Source organism: Mustela nigripes, chromosome 7 (assembly GCF_022355385.1).
Source record: "Mustela nigripes isolate SB6536 chromosome 7, MUSNIG.SB6536, whole genome shotgun sequence".
Lineage (NCBI taxonomy): Eukaryota > Metazoa > Chordata > Mammalia > Carnivora > Mustelidae > Mustela > Mustela nigripes.
In genome coordinates, this window is record NC_081563.1 from 6,241,356 (window position 1) to 6,269,138 (window position 27,783).

A 27,783-nucleotide genomic window follows, 5' to 3' on the forward strand; every position below is an offset into this window, starting at 1 on the left:
CACGCCGGGAGCCGCACGCCGGGAGCCGCACGCCGGGAGCCGCACGCCGGGAGCCGCACGCCGGGAGCCGCGGCCTAGCACTCGGTCTCCTTGCTGCCCACTCGGTTCTGCCGCTGCAGCCTGAACGAGGCGGCCTTCTCGCTTCTCGTCACCGGACGGCCAGTGAGGTCCTCGAAGGACTTGGCAGCGGTGCCGCTGTTGGGGAAGGGGTCCTTCTCGAAGCCGTCCTCGTCCGCGTGCGAGTCCGTACTGGGGTCCTCCTGGATCGTGTCCATTCTCTGGGGCTCCAGTTTGGGGGCGGCGGGGGGCGGCGGCGCGGAGGCGACCTGCAGGGGCTGCGGGCGGCCGGGCGTCTGGGGCGCGGGGAAGGGCTTGATGATGCGCACCGAGGCGGAGTCCATGCTGCTCAGCATCTCCACGTTCTGCGAAGAGCCCGAGTCAGACACGGACCCAGGTCCCACAGATCCACCCGCCCCGCGCACGTAGCAGTCCCCTCGGGCACCGTGACCCCTCCCGCTAAACAAAGCCAGAGGTGAGGCTCCCCCACCTTCCACGTGTCCTACAACTGGCCACGTGAGTCCCAAAAGAGCGCTCAAGAAACAATCCTTAAGTCAGGGTCTCAAGACAGGGAAAGTCAAAACGTTAAACCAGGTCAGTGCTGACCAGCTAAGTCCGCGCCAGGGCGGGTACAGCCTCCCTCTCCGCTCAGCCTCCCTCCCGCCACTAAGGGCGGCTCCAGCCTGGACCCTTCCCACTGCAGGACGTCCCACAGGCAGAGACGCACGGCTGCAGAGGCCGAGGGCCTCGCTGGGGCGACCAACGGGCAGCCTTGGCTCCAGCAGGGGTCCGAGCATCTGCGGGACCAGCGCGCGGGTACTTACGCTGGGGTGGAACAGGGACAGGGACTCGTACTGCTTGTCCAGTTTCTTATCCTAGGGGTTAAAGGAGCAGGGAAAGGTCATCCTTAAGCGATGAACTGCCTCGGAACACGAGTGTGCCGAGTGTCAGCAGGGCCAGTAGATGAGAAGAATTTTTTTAAAGACTTAATTTATTTGAAAGAGTGAGCAAGCACAAGCAGGGTGAGGGGCAGAGGGAGGAGCAGGCTCCCACTGAGCAGACACTCGATCCTGGGACCCTGGGATCATGACCTGTGCTAAAGGCAGACGCTTAACCCACTGAGCCACCGAGGTGCCCCAGTGACAAGAATTTCTTACATCAACTTTGTGAGTTCTGCCACCAGCCTGGAAGTGCTTCCTTTGCCCTTGGGGCCATCGGTGTTTTGATGTCAAGTAAACAACTAGTCAAGAAACGCTTCAGTATGGTTCTTCTGGGGGAGTTCCCCAGAGGCAGGTCCCTGAGGGCAGGGGTCACACCAGGGCACTGCTGACTGCCGGGCCAGCTGCCGGGGGTTAGGGATGCTGCGGGCTGGCTCGCCCACCTGGGACTGGCCTCCGAATGCCCCAGCCCGCCCCGCCTCAACACTCAGCTGTTCCCAGAGTTCACTGTCGCCCAAATTCTCAGAGGAACTGAGCCCGAAGCGCCTGCTGCACACATGGCTCCAGCCGCCGCCCTGCACCTGCCCGGCGTGGAACAGATGACAGCGGGCAAGGCAGGACGCGGAGCCCTTAAATCTAGGCCTGGCTTCCAGCCCAGCTGCCCCCACACATTCCGTGGTCAGCGACCAGGCACCAGCCTCCCGCCTATCTAGCGGCTTTGCTCCAAGACCCAGGGTCAGGCCTCGGTGCACAGCGGCAACTCTCAAGGCAAACAAAGCAGACTGGCCTCGCGGTCAAACAACGGTAACGGGGGAGCGGGGGTGGGGGGCACTCTCGGCTGCCACCACGCGCACCACCGGGACGAGCTGCTCAGGGAGGCCCCGGCAAGACCAGAGCGGAGCAGAGGAGTAACGCCTTATGACGGAGCTGCGCCCAAATGTTCCAAGTGCTCACGTGAGGAGGCATGCCCAAGAGTTCCAGAACACAAGTCTGCAAGCCTGGATCTGATTTCTCGTCTCAACAGCAGACAAGTCACCTTTTTCCCACAGAAGCCAGGTGAATGAAGTTGTAAGAGTTGTTTAAAGTCTCCAAGTTGATGAATCACATGGAGTTCACGGGGGAAAGCCCAATGCACCTCGTTAGTGGTTAGTCGTTTCGAAGGAAGATAATAAAGATTGCTCCCTCTTACCAGACGGGGGGCTGTGAACACCCGAAGCAATAAAGCAAACAAAAACCACTTGGTAGAGGGGCGCCGTCTGCGGCATGCTGAGGTTTGATATTTGCTCTAACAAAGCCTGAAACGCTCTTGTTGCAAAGCTTCACTCGGAGGCCCTAGGCAAGTCCAGTGAAACAGTCTCCCGGGCTCAGAAGTATAACATTCCTCCAATTACACACGAGAACATATATCCACATACAAAAAGCATAATTCTTTTTAAAAAACGATTAGCTAAACTTCTCACAAAATAAGCTTTCCCAAGGGGGCGCCTAGGTGGCTCAGTGGGTTAAAGCCTCTGCCTTTGGCTCAGGTCATGATTCCTTGGTCCTGGGATCGAGCCCCGCATCGGGCTCTCTGCTTGGCAGGGAGCCTGCTTCCTCCTCTCTCTCTGCCTGCCTCTCTGCCTACTTGTGATCTCTGTCTGTCAAATAAATAAATAAAATCTTTTAATAAATAAATAAGCTTTCCCAGGGAATAACACCAAAAAATGTCACTGGAAACATCAGGTCAGATCTTGCTAAGAACCAATTTTATCTTTTCCAAAAGTTGTAAGATTGCAATTGCTCAAAATTCTAATAAAATGTCTCATTATCTACAAGTTGGTGACTTACCACGCAATGGACAAGAATGCTGAAGGGGATCCAAAATATCAAGGAGAAAACCAGGACGGAACCTACGATGTTGTCTGCTAAAAATTTCCCTGTGAACAATTCCAAACAGTCAGTGTTCTGATCAAGTACTTTAGACACAAAATTAAATCTCTTAGTAGATTACCATGGTGTCAAATGTGACAAACTGCCGGCCAGGTGGCACTACGAAGGCAGCCCAAGCGGCGTCAGTGTCCCCTGTGCCAGCCCACACCATCCCCCGAGCTACGAACACTCCTCCGGACAGAGCCCCGAGACCCTCGTGCAGGAAAGACTGCATCACATGGTGCTCAACACGACCCCTGAGTGCTGTGTCAGGGACCAAGCACACGGAAGGCTACTGCTTGCAACAATGCATGACAGGACAAAGTCACTGTCATCCGGGTACTATTTTTCTGACAGTGAATTCCAACCCTGCAAGACAGAATATGTTGCTGCTTCTGCAAAACCTGAGGCCCAGTTTTTGTCTGTCTTGAGGCTCACATGAAACTGGATTCAGATTTACCACCTACAGGACTGAACCAGGCTTACGGTTCCAGTGTCCACTTCTTAAAGATGCCAGAATTTCAACAACGTGTGGACTTCCCTTGTCTGAAAACCTGCGCATCCACACGCCACAGCGGGAGAGCCGGGTGTGTGCTTCATCTCAACTGACAAAGCTGCGTCAGCAAACGCCGTGAATATTTCCATCCGCTTCAGGATCCGACGTATTAACCCAACAGCACACTTTCCTCGTGTCATCACCAAACTCTGCTCACTTCCAAGCAAACAGATGCCGGGGAAATCACCTACCAAAAGTATTGATGCTCAGCTGGTCGATAAAGTCCCAAAACCGCTCGATGACGTCCTGTACTCGCTTCTCACACTTGCCCTGTGAACACAGAACACAGCAGTGCCCGAAAAGGACTGTGTCAGGAGCGGCACAAGGGATGGACTGGGTACAAGGGATGGACATGTAAGGCTTCAGGAAATCAGAGCTGCAGGGGCCCAGTTTTGGACACAGGGAACTAACGCAGCAGGAGACACTTGTCACTTCCACTTCCACAATCAGCCCATTTTTATAAGTGAATTTAGAATTCCCAGGAAACAAAACTTGAGAAAACCAATTTTGTTTAAGACAGGGCCCTCTAGCAAGGGCTGCACTGACCACACACACACACACACACACGCGCGCGCGCACGCGCGCGCGCGAACACACGCACCAGGAGAAACCTAACCAGACGGCCTGGGAAGCCGGCCTAACCCCTTTAAATCCACGCCTGTGACTCCATGGGAATGAAATGTGTTTCACTGGAGGGTAAGAGGGCCTGAGGAGGTGCATCGAGCCACTCTGGGTCTTTCTTCTATCAGCACTGGTTTTAAATCAAAACTTGCAATTTCACAATCTTAGTCAATTATATAATTAATCTAGAAAACCAAGTGATTAACACACACGGCCTAAAATGAGCCGACTCTACTAGAAAAGCTCCCTCCCCCGCAGTCCCTGGATTCAAGGTCCCCTGCTCCGGACAGAGCGTGCTCCAGCTCCCAGAGAGCACCGGCGCCTCACCTCGCGTCATCCCCATGGCCTGCCCGGACAGCCGAGAGCAGGCAGTGGGTGACAAGGCACAGCAGGACTCTCTCCCCTGGCAAAATCAAGTCCTCATAGTATCAAAACTGCCCGTCTGGCTGTCACAGAAAAAGCTGTATGGAAGTAAATACTCACATTCATGTCACAGAAGCCCACCGTACAGGGCTTCCCTTTCCTCAAGAATAAATTCTTCTGTTCGGCGTCAACGTAGGGCACACACCGGCCCGAGGGGTCCCTGCAGCACACCTTGCACGAGTGGTCAGTTTCTGGAACGGAACCGGGGAGCTCATGGGCAGCCGGACCGCGGACTCGCTCCTGCTCCCCTCCTCTCCTCCCCACCCCGCTCCCCACGGGGAAGGAAATGCTGTGTTTTCCAACAGTGAACTAGCCTTCGTGCACCCCGAAGACTAACTTCTGAGTTCAGGCTCCTCAGTCCTCAGGCCACAAGACAAGAACAATTTACACCAAAGAGCCTGCCTTAACGGAGTAAAAGCCGAAAGATTCTCCTTCAGATCCTGTATGATTCTCAAAGTTTCTCTTCATCCCAACATTCTTGTTACACTGCTGACTTCAACCCTCGGTGTCGCCGTTTCAAAAACACCCCGAGAGAACCAAGCCTCCAGCGAGAGCCAGTACCACTGTGACACAACAGCTGGGTGCGGGCCACAGGGAGCTACGGGGTGACATGAGCGCAGGGGCTGAAGCTCCGTCTACACCTACTGCCCACAGCATGTGGGTCGCGGAACCAACTAGGCCCACACAGGCCATGTGGCACACACACCAACAGCAAAAATGGCCAAAATGTCAACTGGCAACGCAACTCGGGACAGTATGTGACCCAGAGCAATCCCTGGTCACTTACGTGGGAGAACCTGGAATCAACTAGAACACAAAACCCAGCAAAAGCACTCGAATGGGAAAAGAGACATACATTTCCATCATTCGTCCAGTGGTCAAGCATTTCCTGGGCGTTTACTATGGGTCTCTCCAGGCATCCCAGGTCCCCTGCCACTCCCTCGGGAAATGACTGGCTTGGAATCTACCGTGTGTCATCCCCGGTGTTTACTGCTGCTTCCCCAGAAGAGTCGCTCCCCACACCGTGTGCCTGGGGGTTCCCAGCCCACTGGCTCCGACTTCTGCATGGTTTTGAAAGCAACAGGAAGCCTGGAACCCAGTCGGTCCCTTCTCAGGCTCGGGAGTTCCAAAAATAGAAGGTGGAAACCTGAGGACAAGTGTCTAAGAAGCCGGCGTGATGTCGCCAACCATCGCTAAGCGAGGCCCCTCCCCCAGACATCAGGCAGGGAGCAGAAGGCAGCAGGCTCAGCCCTGGTGACGAGAGCAAACACCCTAACGGGCAGGGTCAGACCCTGGGACCGGCTCCCTCTGGCTGAGTCCCAAGGAGCAGGAGTCCCCGGCCGGTGGCCGCAGCGGGCTCCTGCCGCGCTCACGCGGGGTACCACATGGCAGCGGGCGCAGCCAGGACACTCCTCCACCCACGCGCTCAGCCGCACCCCCCCCCCTCCCACCCCTAAGCCTGCCACTCGGCCTGAACGTGGAGCAGGAAGGACGGCGACAGGCGACAGGCGACAGGCGGCTCTCACGGACAAGTCAGCGGACCAGACGCGGAGCTGGAGGGCGCCCCCGGACCCCGCTGCCCCGCCCCGCCCCCGGCTGGGATCTCACCACCACCGTGGCCCTGCAGGTGGGCCCGGCAGGCACGACCGGCTCCGCTCCGGCTGCAAGGACGGCACGGACGTGCACTCACCGTTACACGCGCAGGACTCCCGCTGCTGCTCCCGCTCACAGAAGGGGACACACTTCCCATCTTTACACTTGCCGAGATCCAAGCACACTGTGTCGTCTGCGGCGTTGCCGGGCGGGGGACACTCACTGCTGTTACCTGCAAGCACGTGGGAAGCACACAGGTCGCCGTGAGTCACGCGGCAGCAGCCGGCCTCGGGTGCCCACAGAAGTTGGCACCGCGCTTCACAAAGGGCACAAAGTGGCCCGGGGGCAGGACGCCAGCGGCCCGGGCCCAGCCGGCCGACGAGCCGCGAGCACCTGGCTGCGCGCCCAGCGCCGTGCGGTGCGCACCCCGGCGCTCCCACCCCGCCCCTCAGCCACTATTTAACAACTTGCTTTTACCTTTCCCTTGTGAAACGGAACTACAGGTAACAGGACACACACACAGGAGCACAGACGCACCGCGGAGCAGACGTCGGGGCCGCCACGGCCTGAGAAGCAAGCTCTGCGGGAGGCTCACGGCAGCGGCCAGCCGGGCCCTTCCAACCTCACCAGCGGCCACCCCCGAGCCCTCGGCCGGCCTCCAGTGTCTTCCCCTCTCCAAGGTCTCTCCCTCGGAACTGTAACATAGGCTGTTCAGTCTACCCGGAATGTTCTCGTTTCTGCCCTGGAGGGCCCTGGCGGGCTTTTTCTCACCCTCAGATCTGGCTCCAAGACCTCCCTCAGACCTCCCGCGGCCCTACGTTCACCCACTGCTTCCTTCCCTACAGCTGCTTCTCTACTTCAAGCGCACGTTTTGCAATTTATGGCTTTTTTTTTTTTTTAAGTAGGCTCCACACCCAGTGGGCAACCCAAAGTAGGGCTCAAACCCACGACCCTGAGATGAAGACCTAAGCTGAAGGGCACAGCAGGGTGGTTCAGTTGGCTAAGCGTCTGCCTTCAGCTCAGGTCACGGTCCCAGAGTCCTGAGATCAAACCCCTCACTGGGCTCCTTGCTCAGTGGGGAGCCTGCTTCTCCCTCTCTCGCTCCCTCTGCTTGTGTGCTCGCCCGCTCTCTCCCTGTCTAATAAATAATAAAGAAATAAAATGACCTGAGCTGAAATCAAGAGTCAGGCACTCATCTGACTGAGCCACCCAGGCGCCCCTCAGTTGACGTCTATGTGAGGATGTGGTTTCGGTTCAGACTGGTGAGCTCCACGAGAGCAAAGATCAAAACTAGGAATAAATCAACTTACGTCTAATCCCTATCACACGCCGTAAGTACCCCACAAGTATTTCTTAAATGAATTAATGATTCTTCCAAACAAAAGAAAAGCCACAGAAGGATGTTAAATTCAAGGGAGAGGATGGGGTGAGGGGCTCCTTCTAGAAAGCAAGCAGCACACGCAGTTAAACATGACCGCATGCGGACGGCAGACGGTGGCCAGAGCCAGAGGCCTGGCCCTTCCCCTGACAAGTGGGACCATAGCCCGGAGTCCGGAAGAACTGAGGACTTGCAAGTCAGTGGAGTGGTGACAGGAAACTCAGAGGAACCTGTCCTGTCTCAAACAAAAGAAGCCCTCCACGAAGTACCCAGTACACACTGACGCGGGCACATCACCTGTGCCTCTGGTCTGACGAAACCGTTTATGCTGCTGGGCACTCGGGGTCCACAGGACGGACACGCAACAAGCGTGCGGCTGCTGACAGGAGGCCATGCGGACAGGGCAGCCTGTCAGTGACAGGGAGACCACACCCCCCGGTATTTTCAGTGCGTGCTGCTGCCCTGAACACACACGTGCAAAATGTCCTACAAGTATCCACTGCGCACGTGTTCTCAGCAGACTAACGTCAGGGCACCAGACGCAGAGGACAAGCATTAAACACACAGAGCCACCTAGTCCCCAGGCTCCCGAGGCTCTGGGTGCATCGGATCCCACGGGTAGACAGAGCAGGTGGCACAGGTCACTGCGCCTGTCCTCAAAGCTGCTGGGGCCCTGGGCCTGGAGGAATGCGGCGGAGGGACCAACAACGTCCATTTCGAGCGAGGGCCCGCGATGACACCGCATACCGCTAGCGCGACAGCCCCAAGGCTCCTCAAACGAGGGTACGGTTACTATCCGACCCAGCGACTCCACTCCTGGGTCTCGACTGGGGAACAACAGACACACAACCACACAAAATCTTGTACAGAAATATCCACAGCGGTGTTAGTCCTCAGAAAGCGGAAATAATCCCAAAGTGCATCAACTGATGAACAAAAGAAACAAAATGCGGCACAGAGGAACACAACGGGCGATCCCTCAGTGACAAGGACAAATGATGACGGCTTCATGCTATGACACGAGGAGTCCCAAAAACCTGATTCCGAATGAAAGAAGACAGCTGCAAACGGCCATGTATTGTAGGATTCTGTTTATATGAAATGTCCAGAACAGGCAAATACACAGAGACAAAAAGATCACTGGTTTTCTGGGGCTGGCAGGGAATGAGGACATTCAGTGATGGCTACGGGACACAGGTTTCTCTTTAAGGTGATGGAAACGTTCTGACACTGACCGCCGGCAGCTGCACAAATGCAAACACCTTAAAAACCACTAACTGTACACTTTAAATGGGTGAACAGGGCATCTGGGGGGCTCAGTGCGTTAAGCATCTGCCTTTGGCTCAGGTCATGATCCTAGGGTCCTGGGATGGAGCCCCACATTGGGCTCTCTGCTCGGCAGGGAGTCTGCTTCTCCCTCTGCCTGCCGCTCCCTTTACTTGTTCTCTCTGACAAATACATAAAAATAAAATCTTTAAAAAGAAAAATTAAAGTTTCTGTTCCAAGATGGAAGGTATATGCAACTTATAAACCAATCAAATTATCATACAATAACTCCTCTAAGTCAATAATATCAAAAAGACATGAAACCCAAATTTTTAAAAATGAACCATATAGGGGCACCCTGATGTCTCAGTTATTAGAGCATGCGACTTTTTAGGTTTATTTAATAGGAAGAGAGAGCAAGAGCTCACAAGAGGTGATCAGGGAAAGGGGCAGAGGGAGAGGGACAGAATCTCAGAATTCCCGCTGAGCACAGAGCCCAACATGGGTCTTGATTCCACAACCCAAAGACTGTGACCTGAGCCAAAACCAAGAGCTGGACTGCTTAAGTGCCCCAAAACATGCAACTCTTAACCTCAGGGTTGTGAGTTCAAGCCCCATGTTGGGCATGAAGAATACTTTAAAAAATTTTTAAAAAGGACCAAATATATGAATTGGCTATTGACAAAAGGAAAACTTTGCATAGCTAACAGATAAAAGGAGACACAGGTACCTTCAAGAAACATGCAAATATGGATGAGAGATCACTTTATACTCATCAGATTGGCAAAAAACAGAAGACCATCTGAGTAACAGCAAGGGTTGATGAGAACACTGGGACACAGGAATCCACACATACTACAGGTGCATCATGACTGTTCTAGCGAAATCGACACGGGGCCACTTCCTATGACCAAGCAACTCTGTTCCTCCACGTGCAGCCAGGAAACCCTTACAGCACCTGGGAGACAGGTGGGAGACATCTGTCGAACTCCTATCTGCGGTACCCCCAAGATGAAGGCAGTCCAAGCCACCACTTAGTGAACAGGTGAGTACGATACCCTAGAGCACACAAGTAAACTCAGCAGGGGTCCAAGCAATGACCATGTACAGACACAGATACACACACCACAGATGGCATGACAGAGATACTTCATAAAAACTGACACTGAGTTTAAAAAAAGATCTAAAGTGGAGTATTATCCTGGCATGTTAAAAACCCATATATACACAAACTAACACGATATTATCGTCAAGGAAATACACATACCCAGGCAAATATTAGACGCATTACAGCACTGCCCGTGAGAGGAGGAGGTGATGGGAATGAAGCGGACACAATAAGCAAGCAAGCACAACGGGCCTGGCGCCGGCCACTGGTAAGTGCATCTCAAATGAAGGAGTATGGTTCTGAAGGCTGTTTTCCTCTGAACGAAATACAGTGTTGTTTCAAACATACACATGCTCACCTGCGCAAAAGCATCCCAAGAGAACCAGCAGAAGGACTCACCTGTGCAGTAAGACACGCCTTTGCAAGTAGCATTGATCGCCTCTTGGCACTTCTTCTGGGCAGTCTCGAACTGACAGTTTTTACAGCAAGGGCTGTTCCTGTCACTGCAGAGGCAGAGCAGACAGAACAGTTCCAGTCGAATGTCAGCCCCACAGCAAACACTACGGTCATGTCAGCGGGCCCTGCAGATGGCGGGGAAGGCCCCTCGGCTGGGCCGCCCGATCCTGCAAAGTCATCCTTCCCGGGCGCTGGCCCGCCTGCACACACTGTCTGCCCTTCCTGCGGGGGCATCAAGCAGGAGCACAGAGAAGTCCGAGGGGACTCGACCTCGGAACATCTTGGTGTCCTTGGTTTTCATTAACTTGATACAGTAATTTTAAAAAAAAGGAAGACCTATGCCTGCAAGGCCATCAGCGGGAGGAAACGAGGCAGCCGGAATCCAAGTCCCAGCAGGATTTCTGCTGCAGTAAGCACCGTACATCGTTCACATCTGCTACTCACCACCAACTCGACGTCTCCTCCTCTATGCTAAGCCAGGCACCCGTCGCAACATGCAAACACAGTACCTTCTAATTTGTAACCTGCTTCCTCTGCATTTAGTGTATGCCACTGAACACAGTCTTCCACACGGTTTTATTGCATAGAAACACAACAATTTAGATCTCAGGACTGTCACCTGGGTCTAATATCTTGTTACTCTAAAATAATGCAGCAGGGCCCCTGGGTGGCTCAGTTGTTAAGTGTCTGCCTTTGGCTCAGGTCATGATCCCAGGGTCCTGGGATCAAGCCCTGCATCCGGCTCCCTGCTCAGCGGGAAGCCTGCTTCTCCCTCTCCCACTCCCCCTGCTTGTGCTCCCTCGCTCACTGTGTCTCTGTCAAATAAGTAAAATCTTAAAAAAAAAAAGAAGCAGAATGCAGCTGTGAACACCCTCATTTAATCACCTCTCTCGTTTCCTTAAAAAAGACTCTCTTGAGCTATGGGATCCTGAATCAAAAAGTCTACAAGATTAGAGATTTTGTGACCCAAAGTCATACTGCCTCCCAGAAAGCAGATTCCTTGCTGTTAAGGAGAAAAGGACACAATGGCGCCCCTGAGCCTCCCCCCCACCCCACCCCCCGCCCCGGGCCACGGCCGCCCGCACTCACCTGCACTGCACACCGGCCCTCAGCATGCAGTCGCTGCTGCAGCACGTGTCGTTGTTCAGGTACATGATGCCGGGGTCGCACTCCTCTCCTTCGTCCACCCTGGAGTTCCCACACACTTTGTTGCTTCGCTCTTGAAAACACTCCTGGGACTTACTCTCGATGGTCTTGTAGATGGACTGCTTACTGCAGTTCGAGAACATCTTACAAGAGGAAGGGCCACAAAGGAACCAAAATGACACCACGTCATTCCCAAGCAGTGTTTGTGTTTCTTCTCTGGAGACAAACTCTCACTGTAAGAGCCACATGCAGAGCCACCTCGAAGGTCTGCCACATTCCACCACGGTCACCTCAGACAGCCGGCTACGTGGAATCAAGCGGTCCCCCTTGGCTGGGTGCACTAAAGCTGGCGTGCGTCTGGTTAGGAGCCCGACTTCTCCCCAGGCAGGCCGTACAAAGACGGAGAGCGCACATCCCGGCCAGAACCAACCAGAGGGCTGACGCTCTGACCCCCACCCCCCAAACTGCCCGCTGGCACCCAGCGCCGCGGCAGTGACCGGGGGAACACGGCACACGCCGCCATCTTCCTGCACAGGATGACTCAGAAAGGCAAAATGGAGTCTATCTCTGATTTACCTCCTTTTCCAGGGCTGTGTATACCAATGACCCATGTTTCAGGTTTTTAAAGAGATGAGCATAATAAGAGGTAGGATATTACATACAGTCTATTAAACGATAAAAATCCAAATTGTTACCTAAACATTCACATGGGTCTCCAGGATTTTAAGTTTGAGATTTTTACAGGTGACCAATGTTCCACAGGAAGCCTCTACCCTCACTTCTCTACTTGCAATACAGAACCAGGGAAATGGCTTCCTTATAAATCTGGGGTTTTTTTTACCAGGAGCTCTGAAATGGGAGTCCATTTCCCAAACCATCTGCAATTAGCAAGAAAGGGAGTAAGAGATTGAAGGAAAACCTGTGCAGGGATTCCTCAAGACAGCGTCTCCACAACTATTGCACAGTTGCTAAAATGGCTTCCCTTTTGCCCCAGATGACAGCCATGGAGCCCCTGAGGAGCGGAGGGCACAGGACCCTCCCAAGGGAATAGTGATCACTGAATCAGATACTGAAAGGATTATTTTTAGAATGATATCCAAGACCTTATCACCCTTAACAGAAATATTAACCAGATCTTTGTTTTGCTTTTTTTTTTTTTTTTTTTTTTTTTTAAGGATCTTCCTATTTATTCTATGGTGAAGATATTTAAGGGGTCTGGTTATTTCAGTCTAGGCCTCGGGCAGTTAGAATTTGCTAGGTTTACTCACGAGTACTGCAGATTCGCGAACTCAGTTTTAGCAGTGCACGCATGTGAGACCAGATGCTAGGCAATCAAATTCACACTGAAGCAGGAAGCAGCCTCCTCACTAACCTGCCATAGCTACACTCCGAGGGCCAGGGCCCTTGGGCTAAGAGCTCAGAGAACAATTTTCATGCTGCCTGAAGACCTCTGGCCTTCTGTTTGCACCCTTCCCACACCCTCTCCTCTTGTGCCAACAAACCCTCCTACGAACTCACCCCCCTTGTGCCACGTGAGCACAGTGAGGCCTGAGGCCTCAGCAGCTTGCCTGTGCGAGGTGCCAGGCCCTGTCTTTTGAGGTCAAGGAAACGGGAGCACTTTTTACCTAGCTACAAACATTTTTATTAAGAAATTCAATTAAAATGTAGATTAGAAGACACCCAGTATCTTTTTTCCTTTTTAAAAAAAATTTTTTTTTAGATTTTATTTATTTATTTGACAGAGATTACAAGTAGACAGAGAGGCAGGCAGGGGGTGGGTGGGGGAAGCAGGCTCCCTGCTGAACAGAGAGCCCGGATGCGATGCGGGACTCCATCCCAGGACCCTGAGATCATGACCTGAGCCGAAGGCAGAGGCTTTAACCCACTGAGCCACCCAGGCGACCCACCCAGTATCTTTTTATAAGAGGATCACTCTTGGGAAAACCAAACTAACAGAAAATACACTAAACATGATGTGCTTAGGACAAAATAAATAAATGGATAAATTGTTCTTATTTGATAAACTAGCACCTTCTTTTCTTGTCCCTCACTTTTCATCTAGGTTAGCTCCCCATCCAACATGGGGCTTGGACTCACAACCCTGAGATCAAGAGTCATATGCTCTACTGACCGAACCAGCCAGGTGCCCCGAGAGTTGCCTGTGTTTTTTCGTTGTTTTTTTTTTTTTTTTTTTAAAAAAAAAAAAGCTCTATGCCCAATGTGGATGACTAGCACTTCTTGAATTTTTTTTTTTTTTTAAGATTTTATTTATCTGTTTGAGAGAGTGAGTTAGAGAGAGAGAGAGAGAGCATAAGTAGGGAGGGGCAGAGAGAGAAGCAGAATCTTCACTGAGCAGGGAGCCCAATATGGGGCTCAGTCCCAGGACTCCAGGGGATCATGACCTGAGCCAAAAGAAGATGCTTAACTGACTGAGCCACCGAGGTGCCCCTACTTCCCTAAATTAAAAAAAAAAGTCTCTAGCCAGGCACTATTCTCCTTAGAAGTCATTACAAGGCCATGGAAGAGCTAGAGCTCTCGGGGAAATTTCACAAGGAGAACTTGTAGAGTACAAGTCTACAAAGGAAGACAATTTCCCCCAAAGTACTCAAACCATCCTCAGTAACAAAGAAGCAAATGACTAGAGAGTGTACTGTCCAAACTACAGCCAGGAGCCAAATGTGGCTATTTCAATTTCTTCGTCCTCACCACATACTTCAGACTTTTTATTATAGAAATGTTCACACAGCTGCAAAGTAGACACAATGGTATCATGAATGCCCACATGCTCCTCCCCAGCTTCAACAACCATCACCTTACGGCTTCCCCCTCCTCTGCGCCCTCACCACCTCCGCTCACGCTGGGTTGTTGTTGTTCTTTGTTTCTTAATAGCTTTATTTAAGGCATATTTTATATATCACAAAATTTACCCATTTCAAGTGTCCAAGTCAGTGATTTCCAATAACTTTACCAAGCAGGGCAGCCATCACCACAAATCAGCTTGTGGACATGTTCTTGTCCCAGGAAGGTCCCTCATGTCCTTTTACAGTTAATTCCCATTCCCAGCTCCAGCCCTAGGCAATCACTATTGAATTTAAATAAAACAGAAGTTAGAAAGAATAATAAAATAAAATAAACAGAATTTAAAATTCGGTTACTTGGTCTCTCCGGTCACATCTGGAGTGCTCAACGGGCACCTATGGCTAGTGCTGCTGTATTAACACAGAATGTTTCCGTCATCCCAGAACCTTCTACTGAACAGCGCTAAGTACAATGTACACGATTAGAAATGCAGAGAGGGCGGTTGGCTGGCTCAGTCAGTTAAGCATCTCTTGTCTTGCTTTGGCTCAGGTTGTGATCTCAGGGTGGTGAGATCGGGCCCTGTGCTGGGCTCCACAGGAAGTCTGTTTGAGATTCTCTCTCTCCCTCTGCCTCTGTCCTTCGTCCCCCTGGAGCATGCATTCTCTCTTTAAAAATAAGTAAATCAGGGACACCTCGGTGGCTCAGTTGGTTAAGCAGCTGCCTTCAGCTTAGGTCATAATCCCAGGGTCCTAGGACTGAGTCCCGCATTGGGCTCCTTGCTCAGCGGGGAGCCTGCTTCTCCCTCTGCCTACTCTGACTGCTATTCCCCCTGCTTGCGCTCACTCTCTCTGATAAATAAATAAAACCTTTTTAAAAAATTAAAATTAAAAAAAAATAAATCAATCATTAAAAAAAAAATAAAATGCAGAGACAAAGCTGAGAAACAGAGGACGTGGCAAGTCGGAGGAACAGTGCGACAGGGAGGGCAGCGCGCCTGGGGCACAAGCTGTCCGGCAGAGGAAATATGGAGCTTAAGGTGCAAAAAACAAGAGAGGAAGAGAGCGTTTATACGTAAGAGCCAGGGAAAAAGATGACAAAAAGAACAGAAGAAAGAAACTTCCAAAAGCAGGGTCAGGGCCAGGGAAACGCAAAAATAATCCCTTCGTCTACCTCCCTGCCAGGCTTTAAATTACAGCCAGGGCCTGGCTCCAAAACGGAAGCAGGAGAAATACTTCACCATCTTTCCCAGTTAGAGCCAGCCCTCTCTAACTCGGCACCACCGCCAGTGTGTTCTCCTCCTGACGCTTTGTGCCGCCTAACAAGTGAAATGCACAAAACAGACACCTGTGAACACCTGCAGGCCAGAAATCCAAGAGTCAGTCATAGCCAGGCTTACTTTCTCCCGTGGGATTAGTATACTCTCAGAAACCCCTGGCAGTAAACTTCATTTATTTATTCAACAAATATACTACATGCCAGGTCCCCCTGCTAGGCACTAGAGACAGAGCTGTGAACAAGACAAGCATGGGCCTTTCCCAAAGGGGTTTATAATCTGGCAAATTATGTATTTTGTTGCAAAAGTTGATGAAAACATGCAAATTAAGTAGAGTTAAAAGGAACAACAGCTTGTATAAGAAATGACATGAAATTTTGGGGGAGCCTGACTTAAGTCAGTTGATTAAATGTCTGCCTCTGGCTCAGGTCATGATCCTGGGGTCTGGGGACTGAGTCCCCACTCTCCCTCTACCCCCAGTGCTCCCTCTGCTTGTGCTTTCTCGCTCTGTCAAATAAATAAAATCTTTAAAAAAAAGAGATGACATGAAACTTTTAACCTGCACCAGACCCTATCATCCAAACCTCTAACATGAGCCACTACTATCACTAATTTTCCATATAGTCCCATCAACACAATTAACTTTGATAACAGTCCAAATGATAACTTAAACCAGATTCGATGCACCACACCTCACTCTAAAGCACACAACCAAGTTTGAGGGTACTTTGTAATTCACAATCCCATCCCTGGAATGGAAGGCTCTTCTGAGCTCTCATTATAATTAAACGGAATAGCCTCTTTCCTTCCTAACCCAAAAAAGCTCCAGAAGATACATACCTTATTGTTCTCATGATCTCCACTCACGGCGATGGGATACATAACGTATTTTCCTCCCTGGTCCTCATTTGGGGCACATTCTGCTAGGCCATCCGGATCATGCTCTGCTCCAAAATTGTGTCCCAATTCATGAGTTGTTACCAGGTCAGCTTCCTTAAATGATCGTGCAAAGAAAACGCTATGACTTAATATCCAACCATCCGCTACTGTGGCCAGTGAGGCCCTGCTTTTCTTAAATGGGGTACTGATGAACCAGATCAACAACAGAACAGCAGCAGGACTGTGGGAGTTCGGTGTGTCCAGACTGAAGGGCCCCGCACAGTGGGATAAAAAACCTACAGCACGTATAACATTGGAGCCAAACTACCAGTGTGTCAGAAACTAGTATTTCCCATCAATGCCCATTCTCCCCTTCTTCCTTCCTTAAAAAATCCTAATCCTGCTCAGGTTGGCAGTGTACTGTTAAAATATCCCCTTCCCGTATTTCTTTGAAGGTAGGTCAGGCTGTCCAGTGAGATAGAAACAGAGGGGGTGGGACTTCAAGAGTTTTTTTCTTTTACAAGGGACAGATGAGGCTCTGTCCTCCTTTTTGCAACACAGAAGAGAACCATCTTGTGAGCAGAGGATATGCATGAGGACAAAGGCCTGTGCTCAGAGGGGCTGAGTGAAAACCAGGAAGATCCTGGTTCCCCAAGGGAGCATCTCTAAGCTGCTTCAGCATCCACAGGACGCTGCCATGACCCTGTGGTTGACTGAAGCAAATACACCTCTTAGAAGTCACTGTTTGTTGGATTTTCAGTTTATGAATTTGCTGGAATGTGCCTAACACATTCCTAATGGATGTATCTGGGCAAAAACAAGATCCTAAAATTTTCTAAAGGAAAATCAGGTCACATACAAAGGATGAGAAAACAGAGTGATTTCAGATTCTAAGGGTAACACAAAACACTAGAAGACAATAATGCAGCAATGCCTGCAAATGCTGAAAAAATTTAATTATCAATCAAATTTAAGTGTAGGGTAAAGACATTTCAGATATGTAAAAATCTCAATTTGCCTCTCATGTATCCTTTTCTTAGGAAACTCCTGGAAGATATGCTATACCAAAACGACGGTATAAATCAAGAAAGAGCATGAGCAGGGGCTCGTGGGTGGCTCAGTCAGTGAAGCATCTGCCTTCAGCCCAGGTCATGGTCCAAGAGTCCCAGCATCAAGCCCCGCGTCAGGCTCCCTGCTTGGTGGGGAGTCTGCTTCTCCCTCTGACCCTCCTCTCCACTCCCCCCACTCCATCTTCGTGCTATCTCCCTCTCAATCTCTCAAATAAATAAATATCTTAAGATAAGAAAAAGAAAGAACATGAGGTCCGGAAACGAGAGAGTCTGGGAAGTCTTTTAACGACAGCGACACTGCAGGACTGGGAACTGAGCAGCCCAAAGAAAGCACAGGACGAAGGGCTCCAGGAGGGGTGACTTCACGAGAAACAAGGACCCTGACCAGTCTCCAAAGAAATCTCACAGGTAGCTTTTTATCTTTTTCTTTATATTTTTTTATTTTCACATTTCCCACCAAAACACATGTGTTTTTTTAAGCAGAAGCGAACAGAAGTATATACCACTTTTTAAAAAGATACCTACATAAATATATACAGCTAAGGTTCTACTAAAACAAACTCAAAATCTATCCTTTTAAAAAATAAGAGAACATACCTTTGTAAGGATGGTTTTACCATAATTTTTTGTGCTGGTCAAGCCACTATTCAAATAGATATTCTTCTTTCCAATTGGACTATAATACGCTAGAGGACAAAGGAAACGGAGACGAATTGCTTATCGAACACAGGATAACAATATAATCTAATCAGCCTGCCGTTCTCACACACCGCACAACGAACAGAAAACTTACCCTTTGGGCAAACACCTCCGTGGCTGTTGGCTCTGGGAGAACCAACATAAGCCAACCCAAGGGTTCCCATATCAAAATCTTGGTAGGTGAAAAGATGTGCAAGGCAGACCTTAGATGCTTCTTCGGCTATATCAAAACTAAATTGCTTTAAGAAAAAAAGTATTCTTAATTAGATTAACAATTACATCATACATGTTTCAACCAGACCCTGGAGAACACTGCCGTGTGACTGACTGCAGCTCTCCATCAGAACACACACCTGCGGCACAATGCTTGCGTACAATTTGCACCCACAGATACAGGAAAGAGGAGTACCATCTAGTTGGGGTGGGGGACAGGACAGGGAAGAACTTGGGGGCTTTTTCGAGCAGCTCAAAACCAAGAGGGCTGGTGTGAAGCCGTGCAGCCCAGCCCTGGAGACATTCCAATTCCGTAAGTCTCAGAGCCTGGATATTTTGTCCACGGGATGTCAGCACCGAATACCAAACAGAACCCCCTGAAGTATTTCAAGGACTCCACTGGTTTTGTACGTGGTTTTGTTTTTTGTTTTTTATTTTATTTATTTTTTTTATTTTCAGTAATCTCTACACCCAACATGGGGCTCGATATCACAACCCTATGATCAAGACTCGTGTGCTCCTCTGACGGAGCCAGCCAGGTGCCCAGGGTTTTTGTTCATTTTAAGTTTGCTCTGGTTTTCCAACCTCCAGAACCGTGAGAAATAAATTTCCGTTGTTTAAGCTGCCAGTGTACAGCGTTTCGTTACCAGCAGTCCTGACGGACAGCTCCCCTGGCCGAGCCTCTTGAGAAGTGACCTGGCCGGGCAGCGGGTCACAGCCCAGAAGACATGGAGAGTAGGTAACATAGGCAGCACCCTGCGCATCTCGACCTGGATGAAGAGCTGGCAATATCCTTTAACTCTAAGCTCTGAAGACTTAATTTCTGCCTTGTGAGACATAAGCCACACTGTACGTGGACTAACCCACAGGAACAACTTGGGTAAGTCGCATTGTTATGAGCTGCAAATCTGCGGTAACATGTTAGAGCAGCCAGAGGAAACCAACACACACACGAACATATCAGAAGATCACTATCACTTCCCGGAAGGCAATTCTATGACAAAGCAATTGCATACACAAACTCAAGACCCTGAAATATGTGGCAAAAAGGATCGATCATACCCATCAAGGCAAGACTCATAAGGCACAGAATGTTTAGGCTATCTTCAGATTTCTAACTAGAATATAGTCATGAAGATTTTTAAATCCTGTAGAAAACTTTCACATCTTCAAGTTATATTAATACTGATTCATCTTCACACCGTTTGACAATTACTGACCTAGCAGATCTACTGATAAGTTTCAAAGAAACCTGAACAGAATGGTGTGCAAAAAATATTTATATTGAGTATACATTTTCTAAAGTCTTGATACTTCAACTGGATTCTTGAAGATATTAAGGTCAAGAAGAACCGCCTTCTAGCATTTTTCATTTTGACAACCTTTTGGCCTGTCTTGCTGTCAGCCCCGCTAAAGAGTCACCGCTGGGTTACTGGGATGCACTGCTCCTGGCTCTCAGTAACCTTTCTCAGCGCGCCACTTCATTGATGCAGATATGCCCCATGTGCTAGAGAAACCACCAAGCGTGCTAACAGCAGCACCACATCCGGGACTCCACCACCTACCTCTAGCAACATCTTCACATCCCAAGCATCCTTTTCTTCATTTGGGTAACTTTTTGCCATGTTATAGTGCCTTTCACCGGGTTTCACCTCTTGTGGAGACTTGAGAATGCGGATCTATACTTAAAGAGACAATATACTTAGAACACTTCAGAAAAAAGTCAAAAGACTGAAACAATACTGCACTGTTTTAGCTATGCAAAATAAGATCATCCACCATTCTAGAAAAAATGTTTTAAAACTACAATTCCATAAAATTCTTCAGCTCTAATATTCATTAAAAAAAACCGAGTATATAATATGCTTGGTATGATATATGGTAAACATGTATGTCAATGGCTTATTACTTATTATTATATTACTGATCAATTTATAAATGTATTCCTAAACTCTTATTTCTTCTACATTTAGTTTGATAAAATGAGAACCTGGGTTCCTAAGCCTAAAATATTTACTCCAACCACAGTCAATGATTCAGAGACAAAGAACTAGATGTCTGTCACTGCACCCCACAGAAATAAAAGATGATAAAGAACAGGGGCTTTTCCTTGGACATACAGTAAAAATTCATGTTAATCCTGCTTTAATACAAAAAGGAACAAATGGGCTTTCCTCCAAAGGAGATGAAACGTATCACCCAGTGAGTGTGTTTAAGGAAAAGAACAAAGCCATGCTCTGCTTAACCATTTCTGGCCTCTCTTCTGGATGTGCCTGCCTGGGGGGGTGTAATCTGGTCCGCTCGGCCACCACGTGGCATGCTCACAGGGGAGGGCTTTGCAGCTTTGGTGGTGGGTGGTCAAGACCAATTCTGGGATGAAACAGATGGAACCCCAGCGTGACTGCACATCTAAATCACACCCCCCCATCCACCTATGATCATTATTACAAAGCTGGCATTTCAAATCTACACTGCACCATTCTTCCAAGTAGCTCCAACTTCTTACAGCAAAACGGAGTTTTATTTATTGGTCTCCTAAAATCTGAACATGATGCTGCTGTTTTAGACAAGTGAGGCAGCTTTCTATGTACCACAATGGAACAACCATCAACATATACACAAAATGAAAAAGCAAGGTGCAAAGAGTAGAGCACACCACCATGTGTCAAATATACACATACACATACACATGCTACACATGCACCAAATCTCTCCGGGACGGTACTTAGGAGATTGTGACATGGATGTCTCTGGGAAAAGGGACTGGTTTGACAAGAGTAGAGATTGAAGAGACTTACTTTTCACTGGCTTTTGTACCATGTGTATATATTACCTAGTCAAATAATAACTTAAAAGAAAATGCAAAACAGTAAAAGAGAATGGAAAAGGGAAAAATAATTCTCTTAGTTTTATACAAGTACTATAAAAGTTTAACATTTATATAATATGCATGATTTCAAAAATTTTGTTTCTTAACCTCTAAGTTCTATACTACAAAACCTTTAAGAACATGGTTAATTTAGCACAAAGAACCTGGAAAAAACAAGAGATAATAATTTGTATATTAAATATCTGTCCAAAGCAATACCCAACTTCAGAATTTTTTTTAATTAGTCTTATAATTTTCAAACAATGTTTACTATGAGATATAATTAAAATGACATCAATACACCATCAATGGATATGTTCTATTCACAGATTAGAAGAAACCAGAAAATTCTGAGGAAAAGAGATCTACTGGTTCTATATGCATAAATTCCTTTCAAATGTTCACACAGTATTTCTTTCTTTTTTTTTTTTTCCTAAGATTTTATTTATTTATTTGACAGACAGAGATCACAGGTAGGCAGAGAGGCAGGCAGAGAGAGAGGGGGAAGCAGGCTCCCCAAGCAGAGAGCCCGATATGGGGCTCGATCCCAGAACCCTGGGATCATGACCCAAGCCGAAGGCAGAGGCTTTAAACCACTGAGCCACCCAGGTGCCCCCACACAGTATTTCTGAGTAAATTTCTAAGGATTCAACAATATGTGCCAACATTCTAACTGAAGACATAAAGCATAATCAAAAAAGTAAAACAGTGAAGGGGGATAAAAACATAACTTCAGAGAAAGAAGAGATCACAGCAGGGGCACCTGGATGGCTCAGTGGGTTGGGCATCTGCCTTTGGCTCGGACCATGGTCTCAGTGTCCTGGGATCCAGCCCTGCATCAGGCTCTCTGCTCAGCAGGGAGCCTGCTTCCCTCTCTCTCTCTCTCTCTCTGCCTGCCTCTCTGCCTACTTGTTCTCTCTCTGTGTCAAATAAATAAATAAATAATCTTAAAAAAAAAAAAGAAGAAGAGATCACAGCAGCCTAAAAAGCCTTCCTGCCTCAATGAGCCTAAGAACAAAAAACGTCACAATCTGTAAATAATTCAAAAACACTATACAAATCAGATGAAAATCACTGGCATTTGAAAATTTTTAAGATTAGAGTTGAAGATCAGTTTTTGGGTTCTGAATACAAGTGACACATATTTGCATTGCATCACTCAGCGGAGTTATACAGCCACAGCCACATCCATTGGTAAATACCTGCTCAATCTGTATTCCATAACCTTTAAAACCCGCGTTGTCCCATGAAGTGTTCCGATAGATGTCATCCACTCGGTCAATGAGTTCTATCTGCGTTTAGAACAGAAAATGAGAGAAAGACGTGTATGTTTACCGCTCTGCAACATGAAATAAATTCTGCAGGGATTAAAATGGTCAGTTCAGAGAAAACACCACTGTAAAAAGTTTCCACTGATTCACAAAACTAGCATTAAGATGGTATTCTTCATCACTGATGACACTAAACAAAGAATTATTCCTCGCCTCGAGCTTAGACTATTATTACCAGAATCAAGAAACGGTATAGTTTGTTTCAAGTTTTAGGATATCAATTGCATATGAACCAAAATATCAATAACAGCTTCTAAAAAACTGCCATTCCATTCAACTATAAAAATGAAATTTAAAAGTCAACCGGTGTACCTAAAATTTGCCCTTCTTTTTTTTTTTTTGGTTTTTGTTTTTGTTTAAATTTGCCCTTCTAAGAAGCAGTCCAACGCCACTCCATCTCTCGGTAAGAGCCTCAGATGCCTTCCTCAGAAAGAGGGGAAGGGCACGGACAGATGCTGCTCAACCTACCCCCAGCCCTCACTGGGCAAAGTCCAGCACCAAGGCCCGGGCAGAGAGAAGGAGAGAGTGAGCTTCCACTGGTCCCCCTTCCTTCCGTCCTCTGCTTTCGGATGGGAGGTAAGGTAGACAGGATACTGACGGAGGAGGAACAAGGGTGACCCCAACTACATAAAAACAAAATGCTCATTACCCATCTTTTCCTCGAACGGACCAGTCCACTGTTCACAAACTCACTGCATGAGGCTTGTTCTAGCAAGCATATGTGAAGCATATCAGTGATCTAAAAACTGTTCTTTACTTATACTAAGTGTAAAACTAAGAAATGCAATTTTTAAGACTAGGCCTCTTGTTATATTCATATTTGTGGGGTAATGAACAAAAAAGTAAATTAAGACCCCTTAATACAAAACCCGCATTAAGAAAGGAACATTTTCAAGAAAGAATCTCTCCTACTTAGGAACAAGAACAGTGATTTCACACACTACTCCTACTACCCTCATAAGAAATTCTTTCACTTGACATTGGAAGGGGAGGGAAAGCAGGGTGAGGGAGAGTATGAATAAAACACAGGGAATGGAAAAAGCAAGACCATGAGAAAGACGTCTTTGGGGGCCTGTGCTCTTGGTTCATGAATAGCTGCATTCTCTTTTATTCCTTCAACAGCAACATTTTGTCAGTGCAAAGATATAATGACGAATGAGATCATACTAACAAAAAATGTCAATGAAATGGGATTCCCTGGTTTTTCAAATTATAATAGCAAAGGCACAAACACCCAGAGTCAGTACTTCTGTAGCCCTTCCTTTGAATCTTTGCCCTACAGTTAGTTATGACCATAAGAGTCCCATCTACTCACGAAGTTATATTCCAACAATTAGCTATTTTATACAATAAACACCAAACTGACCATCTTCTCTGAAATATACTTATAAGCAGAGAACACACACAAGTCCAGACTAATACTTTTTTTCGCTCTGGAGCATACATCCATCCATGTGTCATGGCCATTACTACAGCAGTGATGTTTTCGAAGAGTTCACTTCAATAAAAAATGTTAAACCTTAATACGCATGAAAATTCTAATGTGCAGAAAACACTAGTTCAAAGGTAAAGTGGATTTTCAAAAATTGGAAACTAGACTCTCTACTGAGTAGTGTAAGACCTCAGAGAGCTCCCTGTTATCTTAGAAAATAACAGAGCAACTGAAACAGATCTCATTTCATTACATTTCACAACACAGAAGTCTTCTCTTAAATGGAATATGCCTACCTACCTCGATTTTGTGTCCAGTGACCTGATCCAATATCTGATACTTACTAAGTAATTCGTGGTTGTACTCTCTTCCCCTCTGCCCATGTATCTGTAAAAGCGATGATCTGCTACCACCAACAATTTACACGTGTTCTTCATGGGATTGGGCTCGGCTCTTCTCTTCACTCGATGAACAAGCTCTAATATGAATTTGTATGCACTATTAAATCAAAATTCACCAAAACAAGGAGTTTTTTTTATAGTAACACTTTAAATCTAGCACATTTTTGAAACAAACATTATTTGAGCTTAGTATCCTTAAAGATTATCTTCAACCAAAAAACCATATGGAAGAAGACAGAAAAGTAAAAAGTAATAGGAGGTTTTAAAATCATAGAATTCAAAACCAAGGAAAAGGGCCTCCTTAATTTTTAAAATAAGGAAACTTAAAAAGTACTTAAAGTAAAACAATCATCTAATTTATTGTTGGACTATGAAACAGTCCTTTTCTTCTAGAAGTTTATAATTTATGCAAAGGGGTAAAACTATCAAGATAATCAGACATTAAAGTTGGTTTATGGTAACAGGTCCTTTTTCTTATCAAATATTCAACTGAGAATTTATTTATATACAAAAATGTCAGTCATATTTTCTAAGTCTTCAAAAATCAGGAGAGTAGAGTACTTCTCCCAGATGGTTAGTTTTTTAATGGCCCTGGGATACTGGACTGGCAGAGTTGGTAGAGTAGGTGACTCTTGATCTCAGGGTTGTGAGTTCAAGCTTGACACTGGGTGTGGAGATTACTTTAAAAATAAATCTTGGGAGTGTCTGGGTGGCTCAGTCAGTTAATCGTCTGACTTCCGCTCAGGTCATGATCTCAGAGTCCTGTGATGGAGCCCCGCATTACGGAAAGTCTGCTTGTCCCTCTCCCTCCCTTTCCCCCTCCCCCAACACATGCGTGCACACATGTGCACACGCTTTCGCTCTCTCTCTCAAATACATACATAAAATCTTAAAAATAAAAAAAATCTTAAAAACATATATTTATACAAATATATAGAGCGATCTGTCCCAAGACTGAAAACCTCTTTCTAAATAGTACAGACCTCTCCTTGAACCAACTAATTTCTTAAAAACTTAACCTAAAGACTGTCTTCCAACAGTATTATTTTGTCATTTCTAAATACCCAAGAAAAATATTTTTCCCTCCTCTCCTTACCCACTTAAGCACTATATATTATCAATCCTTATTTAATATCTATTTACCAAAAAAGAAAATTTCCCTCAGATTATTCAATTTCCTTTTTCTGTAGACTTTTTCCAATCTTTACTGTTACCATTATTTTCTAGTATCTTTCAGTTCTTACATTATAGGCAAAATAATTAAAGAAATTTCTGAATAATACTCTATTTTCAAGTCAAATACTGTAATTATGCATCAATTAACAACCACCCCTACTGAAGACAGCCATAATGTTTGTTTCTTATTTGATATATATTTTTAAGTCTTACCATCAGGTGGCTCTCTGTCTACCAGCCCTTTTGGAAGCAACTCTTCATTATCCGCTTTTATATAACCACATACTTTTGGAGACTGTAGACGTGAAACATTCTTAATATCTTCAGATTTATAAACTAAAATTCTTTTGTCTTTAGTATCATTAATTAGTCTCCAGAGTGGCTAAAACAGAAAACGTACATAATTGAGATGCAAAATATAAGAATTCCTAAATACTCAATTCTTACAACATCCTTTGCTTTTAAATAACACTCATTTCCAAGTTAAGTAAACTAACTTGTCATTTTATCAAAAATAAATCATTTCAGGAGCCCCTGGGTGGCTCAGCCAGTTAAGCATCTGCTTCAGGTCAGGTCATGATCCCAGCATCCAGGGATCCCGCTTCCTCTGACCCCCACACGTCTCTTACACTCTGTCTCAAATAAAATCTTAAAAATAAATAAATCATTTCAATTTCTCTTAGTTTCTATGCTGATAAATAAATACATGGGTTACTCACCCTTTGATTATATCTGTATACAAAAAAAGCATTATTTTGTACAAATTAGGAAATCTTTTAAAAGATCCAGAAAAAGAAATACATAACCTTTTCCATTCACTCAAAAACATTTATGTAACACCTGCTGCACACCAACCGCACTCCAGGTGACGACCTATAGCAACAAACGGGAGATGAGCCTTCTGTCCCTGTACACTTCTCATTCTGGTTTCCTTAGTATCTTCTTGCCATACAGGTTTTATAAACAGGAGAGAAGACTGAAAACTTGCAGCAATGTGCCTAAAACGTACCTCTTTCAGGGAAAGCACTTAAAAAAATCTTCACTTCCCCTGTTGCAAGGTCATAGTAAATCAGAACTAACATATTTGAAAGGATAACCAAGTCTAGAACCAAGTTCCTATGAGGATGATGCTCTCATCCAACCAGGCAGCTTGTGAGGAAAGTACAAAAAAGACATCATAGGTACACACACATACAAACACCCCTGTATTTTATATATACATGGATATATGCAATCTCCCTTCATATCCATCATGGAGATGAAAATCTAAACCACAAGGATGTGACTTCACATCCACCAGGATGGCTGGAGTCAAAGACAAGTAATGGCAGGTTTTGGTGAGGATGTAGAGAAGTCAGAAGCCTCACACACTAGGGAATGTAAAATGGTGAGAATGTGCAGCGCAGCCACCATGGAAAACAGTCTGGCAGTTCCTCAAAAAGGTTTAAAAAAAAAAAAAGGTTAAAAATAGAGTTGCCATATGACCCAGGAATTCCACTCCTGGTATAACCCCAAGAGAACTGAAAACGCATGCTCACACAGAAACCTGCTCGAGAACATTCACAGCAGCATTCTTCTTAACAGTCAAAAAGGGAAACAGCGCAAACGTCCAACTGATGAGTATGCACAACGTGGCGTCCCCACAAAGCAAACCAGTGTTCGGCAGGAAAAAGAAATGAGGCACTGGCACAGGCTACAACGTGGATGGACCTTAGAAGCACTCGAAGAAGCCAGTGATAAAAAAGACCGCATAGTGCGATTCCATTTCTGTGAATGACCAAGCGAATCTGAAGAGACCATGATCAGTGGTCCTAGGGCTGGAGATGTGGGCGCAAAGAGTGGTGGGCTGCTAAAGGGTCCAGTACTGCTTCTGCGGGTGAGGACAGTGTTCTAAAATGGATGGTGGTGATGACTTCCGTAACTCTAGGATATACTAAAAGTCAATGAATTTCATACTTTCAGTGAGTGAACTGTATAGTATGTGAATTTTATCTCAATAAAGCTGTTAAAGGGGCACCTGGGTGGCTCAGTGGGTTAAGCCGCTGCCTTCGGCTCAGGTCATGATCTCAGGGTCCTGGGATCGAGTCCCGCATCGGGCTCTCTGCTCAGCAGGGGGCCTGCTTCCCTCTCTCCCTCTCTCTGCCTGCCTCTCTGTCTACTGTGATCTCTCCCTGTCAAATAAATAAATAAA

General features: G+C 46.9%; 1 protein-coding gene across 3 annotated transcripts in view; it reads right to left on the bottom strand.

Annotated features, from left to right (window-relative positions):
• Positions 1 to 6: 6 nt before the first annotated feature.
• ADAM17 (ADAM metallopeptidase domain 17) overlaps positions 7 to 27,783 on the bottom strand; it is a 51,993-nt gene continuing 24,216 nt past the window's right edge. The window contains exons 5-19 of one of the 3 annotated variants that reach the window (XM_059405129.1): positions 25,806 to 25,974; positions 24,360 to 24,493; positions 22,455 to 22,544; positions 19,949 to 20,062; positions 18,265 to 18,409; positions 18,069 to 18,157; positions 16,363 to 16,515; positions 11,394 to 11,593; positions 10,248 to 10,351; positions 6,194 to 6,328; positions 4,564 to 4,694; positions 3,651 to 3,729; positions 2,823 to 2,911; positions 882 to 932; positions 7 to 422 (exon numbers count right to left, since the gene is read on the bottom strand). In XM_059405129.1, coding sequence (XP_059261112.1) covers positions 75 to 422; positions 882 to 932; positions 2,823 to 2,911; positions 3,651 to 3,729; positions 4,564 to 4,694; positions 6,194 to 6,328; positions 10,248 to 10,351; positions 11,394 to 11,593; positions 16,363 to 16,515; positions 18,069 to 18,157; positions 18,265 to 18,409; positions 19,949 to 20,062; positions 22,455 to 22,544; positions 24,360 to 24,493; positions 25,806 to 25,974 — 2,031 coding nt within the window. In that variant the 3' untranslated portion in view covers positions 7 to 74. Of the gene's footprint in view, positions 423 to 881; positions 933 to 2,822; positions 2,912 to 3,650; positions 3,730 to 4,563; positions 4,695 to 6,193; positions 6,329 to 10,247; positions 10,352 to 11,393; positions 11,594 to 16,362; positions 16,516 to 18,068; positions 18,158 to 18,264; positions 18,410 to 19,948; positions 20,068 to 22,454; positions 22,545 to 24,359; positions 24,514 to 25,805; positions 25,975 to 27,783 lie in introns of those variants that run through there. The other 2 variants (XM_059405130.1, XM_059405131.1) reach the window with 2 other exon arrangements.